Below are 12,911 nucleotides of genomic sequence, written 5' to 3'. Positions count from 1 at the left end.
CATGTTTGGATATCAATGATATATTAACAATTTGTTAATCATTCTGATTCCTTTTTGAGATAAATATTAAGATGATCAAAAAACCGTTATTTTTTGTATAACACGTTACAAAACAATGCAGTGGGACTGTAATGAGGATAAATTGCATTATGGGATAATTCGACTTACGTTTTTTTCCCAAATTTTACTGAACGAATTTTGTAATCTCGTTTGTGTAGCTGAAAGATTATAGATATGTTGAAAACTTGTATAAACTCATATTTGACAAAAAATGCAGATAGGTCTGGCTTACGATTTACGGCAGTGTAGGACTGTGTTTATCGAAAAAAATTGTCGCATCGATGATCTTGGGAAACGACAATTTGGGGTTAACGCACAGAGAATATCAAAATGAATAACTGCTAGATCTATGAGCATATTGGTGGTTTTATAATTGTCTGTGTGATAAATTTTTGTACACAACAGTGTTTTACAGGAAAATACCACCGTAATTTGAATTGGACAGGGTTTGGCAAAAATCGTCTAATAATCGACGTCAGTTAATCGATCATCTCGATAATTAAGTGAGCCAGGTATTTTAAGGAAAATCAATCTATTTGTGAGTCGATTAAACGTATTCTGCCGCATTTCTGAGTAACGTTCACCTTCTTCGTGTGTTTTAGAGGATGTAAAATGCAAGTGTTTAATTATTTAAAGTAAGGAGAAGCTACTAGGATGCCAAATTTCTTCTATGACATGATGAATTATAAAGACGAACGAAACAAGATAGAGAGTGGCTGAGGAAAATGTCTGGAGGTACGTCTTGAATTTCCATCTTCAAACCAAATCAAATTCGCCAGCTCACCTGGTATTTCAAAATGGCAAATTCAACATTCTGCCACATTGAACTACCTCCCCTTTAGATACCTTGATCCAAAAAACGTGAATCCAGGGGGTGACACAAGCCATTAATTAGCAACCCAACATAGATTCAATATGGCATCCAGTGATCTTGTTTTGATTGTTTAGGGAGGCACAAAACATATGTTTTTATGGATAGGAGACATTAATGATACCTAGCTGATGCGTAAACTATTAAACAAAATGATGAAAATATGAAATGTGTCATCAAATTCGAGAATTCAATGCGATGTTTAATTGCCAGATACTGGCACTAGCAGCGTATGAGTCATATACTCCAAAATCAGAAGCAAGTTTAGGGCAAACCGACCAGAAAGTGGGTACCAAAACGTGATGTACCAAAACGATGTTGGGAAGCACCGAAATGTGTGCAAAATGACAGCCGTGTCAATCCCCTGCGTGGATCAGTGGGAGAGGATGATCAATAATATGGATCAAATCGACACTAATAATGCAATCCATGAGACAGCTGCGATCAGCTGGTTTTTTATTTATCATGAGATTTTGACGTTTCGCTGTCGGAGTGACCGTTCGATTACAAAGGAAAATGTTAAGCTCTGATAACACTCGCATGTTTTGTTTACCCTTCCGTTTTGGATGCATTTACACTTTTAGCTGTCAGTCCTATCGCGGAAAGTCCTCATAGATAGCCTTATTATGGATCAGAACATCATACCGTGTTGTCTCAAATTCCAAACACTCGGTTTTTGTATGGCGATTTGGTTGAAATGTTTCGCTGAAATTTTTCACCATATAACAAGGAAATGGTAGTCAATTGCAATTCAGTTTTAACGTGTCCAATCTAATTTATTCCACGGGAGTAGTTATGACTCTCTAGTTTAAGTCCAGTAGAACAAGCTCAGATAAATTTAGTTGCGAAATTATTCATTTGAATATGATTTATTCGTGCTGTTTTGAATTTAAATCAAAGTGTTTGGAATATGAGACAGAATGAGCACAGTGTTCGGCATTTGAATCAAAATGGTGTTCCATAGTTTTACGTAAAAACAATAATAAAGCTATCTAACAGTTAGACCCTGCGGAGAAATTAAAATTTAGACAAATATCAGTCAATTTATGCCAATCAGATGCTTTTGAAGTCACTGATGGCCTTAAGGAATATAATTTAAAACGGTAATAATATCAGAAATTTATCTGCGAGGTAAATGAATGGTGTGTTAGAGAGAGCATACGTTTTGATATTTCGTTCAGAATAGCCTTATCTTTGATTCACAACTTTTATATAATTTCCAATGCCCAAAGTTATGAATCAGCGCTTCTAGGAATACGGTTGACATTTTATCTCCCAGAAATTGTGTACAAAGCCATGAAAGTTTATTACGAAGTATTCGACCATAATAGTTCACGTAAGTGAAATGTTTTTATAGGTAATTTCAAATCTATTTGATGATCGCTTTGATGTTCAATTCAGCACTGATCCACATATGTGAGTTATCCTTGTCTGTGAGGTGAGTGTAACTCATGAGGCTTGTTGTAGATGAGCATTTTTTTACTACAATAGTGACACGCACAACCAGGTGATGGAAATCTATTGGTATTGTTCTTGAAAACTTCCATCGGTCTGTTCAGGATGTAGTGTGTAAAGGTATGAACATTTCCTGTTTTGTGAATTGACGCGATCAACGCTTCTTACATCTCGATGAGAATGTGCTTTCTTAAAGCGAACAAGTGAAGAGTATTGCAGCCGATACAACCAACGTTTGTTTGATGAAATTCGGCAACAGTTCACAGTTCATCCAATTCAAGACTCTGGCAACCGTTGACTTCCCGCAGTATGATGCGAACGTCGCGCTCCGTGAAAGCAGTAGATACAGTCACCTCACAATTATAGATCAACTAACGGTCATTTTTTAGAACAAAATATGATTAAGAAACATGGAGACATTGTACAAAACAAAATTACCTCCCTGGCACTGCAGAATATAGTTATTTTCTAGAATACACCTCAAAACAACCGGTTACTTACGAAAAAGTGTCGATTTCGATAGAAACTGCAAACGATGTCCACCCCATAGATGTGGATCAGTGGGAAAGGAGGATCCTCATTATGGATCAAATCGACTCATATTATGGATCAAAACACTATAACAGCAATTTATCCACGTGTTAAACGAATGGTGTGTTAGTGAAAGCATACGTTTTGGCGTTTGCCCAGTGAACCACGTATCGTATGAGAATGTGTGCCAAAAATCTCATATTCATACGTCAAATATCAGAATCGCACAATATGCCAAATCAAAACGAATAAATGTTAACACAAATTGTATATAATTCTCCACTACGATTCATTGTCGACAAACTTTGTTGACAACAAATCATGCCGTAAATAGTATAATCTAGAATCGCGTCAAGTTGTATAAACTGACAGATCATATATCAATGCAGACTAGCATCAAATGAAATCGCAATAACTTAGCAAAATTTGCCACCCGAGGTTGGTATCTTCTAGCGGTGGGCTTCAAAGAAAAACAAAGCGTGTGTGTTGTAGAGCAAACTTCCTTTCATATTGGCAAATAATCACTCCTCATTTATGAAGCGGTCTGTGGTGTAGTGGTATGGTACTGGGTTAGGGATACAAAGGTCTGGTGTTTGAGTCTCGCTGGAAACTTTTTTTTTATTTTTATCGTAATTTTGTGGCATCGTATTGCTGACCATGGAAAATCTGAAAAAGTCGTGGGAAGTGCGTATATGGCCTCCACTTTGGTGTGTATATAACGTTTTCATGCATTTTATACGAGTCATTTGATTCACATATAATGATGTATAGCAAAAAATATACCAGCCAAAATGTTGACTGGGTGTTTTGGAATCATCTTATCTTTGATTCATAACTGTGGGTTTCAAAGCTTTACGGGAATACGCTGCTGGGAATACGGTTGACATTTTATTTCCTACGGACGGAAAAAATATGCTTAAGCATATTACAATAGATTGCGATGCTGTACAGATTTATGGTTCTCGTAGGTAAAATGTGTTCTGCGTAATGGCAACATTATTTGATGAGATATTCCAGTTTTAATCCAACTCTGATCCATATCTGTGTGCTATCCATGACTGTGGGGTGACTGTACTCAAATGAAGAAATATTGTAAATATTGACTTGAAGCACACTTCTCTGCTTGACGCCATCGCTCAAATTAGCTAATAATTATCACACTGATGCGTATCACACGATTCCATTCGCCACACAAAGAAGCAAAACAAAACTTACACGCTCTGCGATTTCATTCTCCTGAACATCGTCATTCGGTCTCGGGTCCTTGCAAGGTTTAGCGAACCCGTTTGCTTCCATCCCGTTGGAAGACCTTTCCGATCGAATTCCTTGATAAGCTCCAGCGAAGTTTGAGCGAGTAAAACTTGTGAATATGTCGGTTTCAGCTCTCCCAGCAGACCGCTAAAGTGCCAAGGATTCCCCTCGCCAATCCTTCCCTTCTCAATCAGCACCGTGTGTTGGCCCCATCCTCGCTGAGCTAGCTGGTATGCAACGGCAGCCCCCATGATTCCGCCTCCGCAAATGACCACCCTGGCATCTTTCGGCGGTTTGCTGCTAATTGAATCGAAAGTCAAACCGTATTGCTGAAAATCTTCGTTCCTTCGTTCTGGGCTGTGCGACAACTGCGGAACACCGGTATAAATAGATCGCACATTTCCACTTCTGTGACTTGTTAATCCACGGTTCCTAACCACACTATTGGTGCTGAAAGTCGAAGGTTTACACAGAATGCTGCAATTTTTACACAGCCGCGATTTTTTAAGCGCAAGAAACATTTTGATCTCGATTCAAAATAAACATTGCACTCCAGCCCACCACAACAACAAAAACAGCTGGCAAACTGGAAAGGAACGAAAGGACACACGGTAAAAAATCAGTACGTTCGATTGAATAGATTGATCACTTGACTCAATTCAAAACACCAATCACCATGATTTGAAGGGTTCTAACTTTGGATTTGCTCTACTGTCTCTAGAAGTAGACTCCGAAGTGAAAAGTCGTTGATTTTGAACATCATGTCTTTTGTATGAAAGCAATCATTGACAGCTCGTTGTAGAAAGTGATTGAGATCAATTCAACCCCTTTCAACAGATGTAAGTTGGTGCCGAGGTAAGACACTAGACTTGCACTCCGAAGATTGGTGGTTCAAATCTGGGTCAGGCGAAAATGTTTATTTTAAAGTTTTTTTTTATTTCAAATCAAAACATGCAACGTTGAATTCAAGTGCTGTTACCTTGATTTTGTCAAGATTAAACAGTAGTGCGAAACCAAGTGCAGAATTATTGATAGCATGGTGCTTATTTTTTACCGTGCAGAAAAAAAGGCGACGAATGACTGTCAGATACCAAAGGCAGATCGAAGCAAAACAAACGAACGAAAAGGAGTCAGTCGGTAACTGTAGCCTGTAATGTGAAAATTGCGGATAGAATAAGTAAAACGTGTTATTGACGAAGTATGTTCAAGATTATAATGGTTTATTAGTATCAATATGAAATGCAATTACATAACACGTATACGAATTGCGTTAAAGACGGTTACATACGTATAAACATAACTTCCAGTAGCTACTCTTCACGAGTTTACCTTAGCATTGCCCTGTGAGTGGTGATGCTACGATTGAATTGCATTTAGCTTTTCAATGCACGATAAATTTACATTAGCACAAAACTTTTAGTTCTAACTCATTTGAAATATAAAACTATATACTATACTAAATGCGCATCATGGTTGGAAATATTGTTAAAATAACTTGATTCTTGTTTCACATGACCTCTGCTTTGGCAATGTTCATTCAACCATAATTTGACAAAAATCAGATGAACAGTTCTAATTAATTAAAACAGCAAAAAGTAAATGTTTAATGTTAAATTTTAATGTTTAATGTTTAATGTTTAATGTTTAATGTTTAATGTTTAATGTTTAATGTTTAATGTTTAATGTTTAATGTCTAATGTTTCATGTTTAATGTTTAATGTTTAATGTTTAATGTTTAATGTTTAATGTTTAATGTTTAATGTTTAATGTTTAATGTTTAATGTTTAATGTTTAATGTTTAATGTTTAATGTTTAATGTTTAATGTTTAATGTTTAATGTTTAATGTTTAATGTTTAATGTTTAATGTTTAATGTTTAATGTTTAATGTTTAATGTTTAATGTTTAATGTTTAATGTTTAATGTTTAATGTTTAATGTTTAATGTTTAATGTTTAATGTTTAACGTTTAATGTTTAATGTTTAATGTTTAATGTTTAATGTTTAATGTCTAATGTTTCATGTTTAATGTTTAATGTTTAATGTTCAATGTTTAATGTTTAATGTTTAATGTTTAATGTTTAATGTTTAATGTTTAATGTTTCATGTTTAATGTTTAATGTTTAATGTTTCATGTTTCATGTATAATGTTTAATGTTTAATGTTTAATGTTTAATGTTTAATGTTTAATGTTTAATGTTTAATGTTTAATGTTCAATGTTTAATGTTTAATGTTTTATGTTTTATGTTTCATGTTTCATGTTTCATGTTTCATGTTTCATGTTTCATGTTTCATGTTTCATGTTTCATGTTTAATGTTTAATGTTTAATGTTTAATGCTTAATGTTTAATGTTTAATGTTTAATGTTTAATGTTTAATGCTTAATGTTTAATGTTTAATGTTTAATGTTGAATGTTTAATGTTTCATGTTTCATGTTTCATGTTTCATGTTTCATGTTTCATGTTTCATGTTTCATGTTTCATGTTTCATGTTTCATGTTTAATGTTTAATGTCACTCACAGGGCAATTTTTGCAGTATGTAGAACGTATTGAAGCAGTGCAGCGTACGTTCACTCGTTTTGTATACAGAAAATTTCATTTTGTGACCGACGGCGCGTTCTTGACATGTCTACGCTTCGCCGACTAGTGCATGGTTCTATCCACTGCGGCCTTACCAACGATCTCCAATATCGCTTTCCAACAAACGGTCTACGCCACGTGGATCTATTCTACGTTCCCAGGTCAAGAACAAACTTGGGTAAATCTGCGCCTTTGATATGATGATATGAGAAGAATTTTGAATGACTCACACGCAAATTAGTTTATGCCAAACGTCCATTATGCCTAACGTATTTTATGCCTAACATCATTTATGCCTAATGCAACAATCGAGAGTTGTTCTGGCCACGTAGCAACAACTGGAATTTGTGATTAGTTGAATACTTACTTAAGAGAGTTGCAGAGACCTCACCTTTTTCTCATATAGCATGGTACTAAATCATTTTCTATGTGAATTTGATCGACAAGCCCCAATGTACATTAATTACGCAAGACAATTTTTGTGGTTTTTCGACACCCCCTCCCCCTATGGTATGATTTTTTTTGTATGAAAATAAAAAATAATTTGTATGACACGTAAGATATCTTGAACCCCCTCACTCCCCCATTACTCCTAACGTGATTCATGGACGATCTCATGTATGTTCATTTATTTTTATAAGGGATGCACTTGGGAATGAATTCAAGAGTGTTTGGGCAACGGCAAGATATATGATCGAGTTAATTTTATTTTGAAAAGGACTGTAGACCACGTTATATTTTGGACATTAACTTTCATCTCAAACTCGAAAGCATTGCACAAATTATGCAATCAGCCATTGATTAGATCTAGACCCCAGCCATTAGGCCGAATGCCGTTTGGCCGAACGCCATTTGGACGAATGCCATATGGCCGAACGGGTCATGTTATGATTCAAATTCAGGACGCTCAACTTTGTATGGAAAACATTTCACGAAATGTTTCAATTTTTGCCACTCAAAATTTCTCACATTCCAAGTTCATCTTAATAGGCACTTTTCATAGATATCTATACAAATTTATAATACCCAATTGCCTCAGACATCAATTCAATGATTTGTCGAATTCAATGAATGATTTGACCTTTTTAACCATGAGCTGTCCGGAACTCGAATCAAAGTGTCTGGAATATGAGGCAAAAGTGAAAAGGCGTCTGGAATAAGAATCATGAAAAGGTCACGTATTTCCATTTATTGATAATTATTCCTGTAGTGGAATCAAAATCTTCACCCACCATTTGAAAGTTAAGTGTGTTGAAGGCTCGATAACGTGGAGGAATTGTACAGAATGATTTATTTTATGTGCTTTCTGATGAGACATACATTCCACACATATGTAAAAATAGTAGTTTACGGAACAAGGTGGAGAATGATGATTTTTACAGCACGAGTTTTAAATTTATCCTACGAGACTTGCCGAGTAGGATAATTACAACGAATGCTGTAAAAATTGCGTTCTGCAGTTAAAAAGCATCTAGGTTTGTCCTTGAAAACCAGAAAAGTTTCCAATACGAAAAGATCCCAAACTGGAACGGGATTCAAACTTGTCACCCTCAGCATGGTTTGGCTGAATGCCGTTTACGCAACTGATTTTGCGCAACAGTAAATAATTCGCGTTTGACTGCAGCAGCAAGTATCATGTTGCAATATTTTCTTCATTTGAATTTTTCATAGTTTTATAAAATTAAAATTTGATTAAAAAAATCACAATTTTTACAAGATTTTTAGAAAGTGTTCAAGATTACACCCCAAGGACGCAATGCATGGTGCGTACCTGAGCAGTTGGAAAAAGCTGATCAGGATCATAATTTGTTGTTCTAAAATAATTTCTGATCAGCTTTTGGTTCAAAAATGAGTTTGGAGAAGTATTGAACAATATGTTGTTAAGATATAAGATCAAAACAATATCTGACACGTATATATATTGACCAACAAATCAATATCAAAATATGATCTGATGGCGAAGAATAAAAATAATCGGCAATCAGCATCGAACCCTCAACCTTCAGATTTATACTCAGAGATGCTAATCAATCGACCATGCCTGACAATCAGAGACCAAGGAAATAAGAGCATTATTTCCTTCCTATCTGAGGCTACTTTTTGTTCCTAGAGATTGTCTCGACGTCACACTGTTCACACCAGCCATTTTGCTCTTAAATGTGTTTTATTTGAGGAACTTGTATATTTTCAGCAGTTTTGAAGAAGAGAATCATGGGACATATTTGCCACCCAAATCGACTGAAGTTTAGTAGTAAGATGCACGTAATATAATAAAAATATTTTGAGTCCAATGGGTTATAAAAAATACCCCCTTTCCTGATAAATTGAATGAAGCTGTCAAAACTATAAGAAGTCATCCTACTTGGATACCAAAATTATCACAACACAAAAAAAAATTCGCGGAATATTCAGACAAATTTCGTTTCGTTTCGAAAAATTTCGTGAGGATTTGTATTTCGTATCGATGTTTACGGAACATTTCAATTATTCGTTCCGTATCACTTCGAATAGTTTTGAAAATTCCGCATATCGTTTCGTTTCGTATCGCCATGGAAAATACTCATATCGCATACCCTTATATGTTAAGGTACCTATTGAAGCCTCAAGTGACATGTGCCAAACGGAACCACGTGTGAAGAAGTGAAGAAATACGATTTTATAGCTTGGGATGGAAAGCAAAGTTTTCTGTATGTATGATAATGAGAAAATGTATGAGTTTAGTGAAAGAAAGAGTGGATGAGTAAGTTAGAGAGTTTATAAGATGTAATAAATTCCTATATTGACTCTTTCAGCTGCAGGCTTGACAGAAACTCATCTGCGAATTCAAGGTTGTTATGCGGAGTAAATTTTTAACTCAAAATTCACTACACAAATCTTCACACCATTCGACCAAATACATTTGAATCACCTTTGACTTGATTTGCAAATTCTTGAAAATTGGTATATCGCAAGCCAGCTTCCAGATTCGCCAATATAATGGCCACTTCCACTAGTGAACCGGTATTTGGATCAACCCAGCATGTGGCAAAGTCATCCAAAAACGGTCGAACTATTTCTGTTTAGGATTGGTATGCTACATCATGAAAATGGTTTGTCTCAAGCCATAGACTCGAAATTAAAGTGGTTACTGATTCTATAAGTGGGATTATTTCAGTACTCCCCGTGATTAATCCAAAATTACGGTAAAGTTCTAATCGATGACCGTGGTCCCAAAAACTAGAAGAATTTGGTGATCGACCCTGAAAATTCATTGAAACACGGATGGGAAATATTATTTTGATATTGAAAATTTCAATGAAGCTTGTAGTCAGGCTCGCATGAATACAAACGTAAGCCAACGTAAGAAGATGTTAAAAATGATTTTTCCAAATACCAGCTTATTTAAAACTGCCTACTGAATATTTTGTTCGAGATCAGCGCAGCGAATTGTATAGTATGACAGTTATGCGTGGAAATTTAACAATGGGACAATTTGACTTGGCTTGCTTTTCATTGATTTTCAGAACAAAGTTAATTTTTGGTATGTGTTTTCTAAAACTATAAGTAAAAATAAACTGTTTGATGACAAAAAGTCTAAATGCACAAAAAGTAACATGGGACAATTATGCGTATAACGGCAGAATTATCTGGATAAATAGTTTTCTAAAGTGATTTATTTTCAAATAATGCGTTGTTTGTGCCATGGAGTCATATTGACCCCAAATTCAATACATGACAACTTTGGGGTCATGCACAAATTACGTCACGCTCCGTGGAGGGGGAGGGGGTCAAGCCAAGCGTGACAAGCCTTACGAAAAAATCGGAGGACTCATACAAAAAACGTGACAAAGGGGGGGAGGGGGTCCAAAACGTTAAAATTTGGCGTGACATAATTTGTGTACCATCCCTTTGCGAAATTTGATCGAGTTTTCTATTTTTCCACAGTTTTGGAAAGAAAATAAAATTAATTTTCACTTGAGTAATAGAAGAAAATTAAAAATGGGAATGGTATATCATGGGGAAGGTTATTGTGAAAAAGAAGTACAATAACAACGAATTTTTGAAACTTTGGACGCTTATATCTCAGAAACAGTTTAATAAATTTGCATAAGAGAAGGGACCAACATAAAAAACTTATTAGTTATTTGAGAATTTCACCGCATGATGACGCTACCTTAGTAAATATTACTATATCGAGCTCATATATTTGTTATGACGTTCTATATCTCACGACACTGAGTATTTGGAAGAATGATTACTTCAACAAAGTAATCCATTGAATCAAGGGCTATACACTGCATGTCAGTTTGACTCAACAAACTTCCACTGAGCATCAAATATTTCAAACTTATATATATCTCAAGGTTTGTGAAGCCCGGAATATGGCTGAATATTCACATAATATTTTGCAATTTACATAAGCTACTACCTATTTCGTAATTGTAGAATAAGTAATGATGATATTTGAAAATATATGGTAGGCAATATATTTTACCTGCTCTAGTTGTTCTTATTCAACAGATGTTTTTGGAGTTTTGTTACGCTTTCTGATCTTAACAGATTTTTTGGAAACAATAGTCTGAAAAATTCAGAAAGAAATTTCAAGTAGAACTTTTAGCGAAATATTTTGGTTTAAGATTTGTCAAAATTCAATGTTTTTTAAAAGAATTGCAACATCAAAAAAATTGAACCTGTGAAAAGTTTGTTGATCAGACATTACAATCTCATCTGATCACTTTGATCATCTTCGGATGGTGAAAGATATTATCAGCAATCCAAGAGCGCTTCGATATGATTCCATATCACTATCAGATGATGATCTTGAAGCTTGTTTGGTGACATATGGGTATATTTCTGCTTTATATTAGATTAGAATGCTATGCTGAATAAGTTAGATCCGTTGATGAACCACTGAGTTCTTGAAGTAAAACATTATGGAAAATAGTGCTGAAACGGACTGAACTTTGATTGAATTCTGATTTTAAATCATTCTAATGAGCCCTTGTATTTTGCAAAGTCGGGATTTTTCTACTTACAAGGTGCGGTTGGAACAAAAAAGTATTACAGAAACAAATCCTCGGTGGAAAATTATATAACAGAACAAATAGTAACTCTGAAACTCATGCCAAATGAAATTAAAGCTTCTCCCGCCACCACCGTACCTGCTCATGAATTCCTAAATTCTTCATCAAGAAATGCGTTCAGTTTCATGGGAAAATATCAGTTTTTTTATCTAAACTTTCATAACTTGTGACGTGATTTACAGACAAATTTTATCTGCTAAGGTGCAAGTAATGCAAATGAGAGAATCATTTTATTATGAATGTATTACGAAGGAATCTTTTATTTCATTTTATATGGAAGATCTTATTTTTCACAATCCAGACTCGTCCTATTATATTTTCTTCATTACTCAAGAAAGATTCCTGTTCAAGCGCTCCATTCCCTGACCCTGATGCTTGAAAATTGCGTTTGTGGTCTTCGAAGGAAATACGAACACATTATGTGCGTGACCGCAATAGAATCCATCCAAACCTATAAAAATATAAAAAATGAAATTTGAATTCCTCAAGGAACGAATTATTTACTTACTTCCGTTGGTTGACATCTTCAAATAATTTCCACTTCTATTAGGTTAGAAAATACCCGGACGTGACAGCCGAATCTTTCTGAGCCACGGATTGCTCCGATGATAAGATTTCATCTTGAAACAAGAGAGTCAAAGATGAAGTTCAAAATTCGATCAAAGAGCTCCAAGATAATATCCTAAGATTTGATCCGTATCTTGCTCAGAAGATCGAGAGATGAGATTAAATGCAATGCCTGTTGTTGATATGTCCGGTAACATCTGAAACTAATTTGTGGATAAAAATTAGACATTATAGTAATTGACGTTGAAAATACGAAAAAAATGACTAAATAATTTGAATAGTCTCCGATAGCGATTTGTAGCCAATATCCGATAGATTTCTGAAGCCATCTTTCGATATTCCATGAAAGTTTTAAGTATAACCTGTTTTTAATGTTATTGAGAATTTAAAACATAACAAATTTACTTGATAAATTGTAGGTTAAAGTTCAAGCTTTTAGTTTAATTATGCAAAACTACTTGAAAAAATTTAAGCGAGAAAAGAAAAAAAAGATTGTTGGAATAAATTTAAAAAAATCTGCCATCTGTCTGAACA

General features: G+C 34.8%; 1 protein-coding gene and 1 long non-coding RNA gene across 3 annotated transcripts in view; both read right to left on the bottom strand.

The window, feature by feature from the left end:
* Window positions 1–4,774, bottom strand: part of LOC5572132 (pyruvate dehydrogenase phosphatase regulatory subunit, mitochondrial) — a 56,591-nt gene extending 51,817 nt beyond the window's left edge. The window contains exon 1 of one of the 2 annotated variants that reach the window (XM_021848632.1): window positions 4,133–4,774. In XM_021848632.1, the coding sequence (XP_021704324.1) occupies window positions 4,133–4,689 (557 nt within the window). In that variant the 5' untranslated portion in view covers window positions 4,690–4,774. The remainder of the gene's footprint in view (window positions 1–4,132) is intronic. The other variant, XM_021848631.1, reaches the window with a different exon arrangement.
* A 7,264-nt stretch (window positions 4,775–12,038) lies between these two features.
* On the bottom strand, window positions 12,039–12,546 carry LOC110677838. The gene is made up of 2 exons (XR_002501229.1): window positions 12,319–12,546; window positions 12,039–12,261 (listed from the first exon to the last, which is right to left on the bottom strand). It is a non-coding gene; the product is annotated as an uncharacterized LOC110677838 (long non-coding RNA).
* Window positions 12,547–12,911: the final 365 nt, after the last annotated feature.

Source organism: Aedes aegypti, chromosome 3 (genome assembly GCF_002204515.2).
Source record: "Aedes aegypti strain LVP_AGWG chromosome 3, AaegL5.0 Primary Assembly, whole genome shotgun sequence".
NCBI classification, from domain to species: Eukaryota; Metazoa; Arthropoda; class Insecta; order Diptera; family Culicidae; genus Aedes; species Aedes aegypti.
The sequence above is the reverse complement of the archived record's forward strand: the minus strand, read 5'-3'. Positions and strand labels throughout refer to the sequence as shown.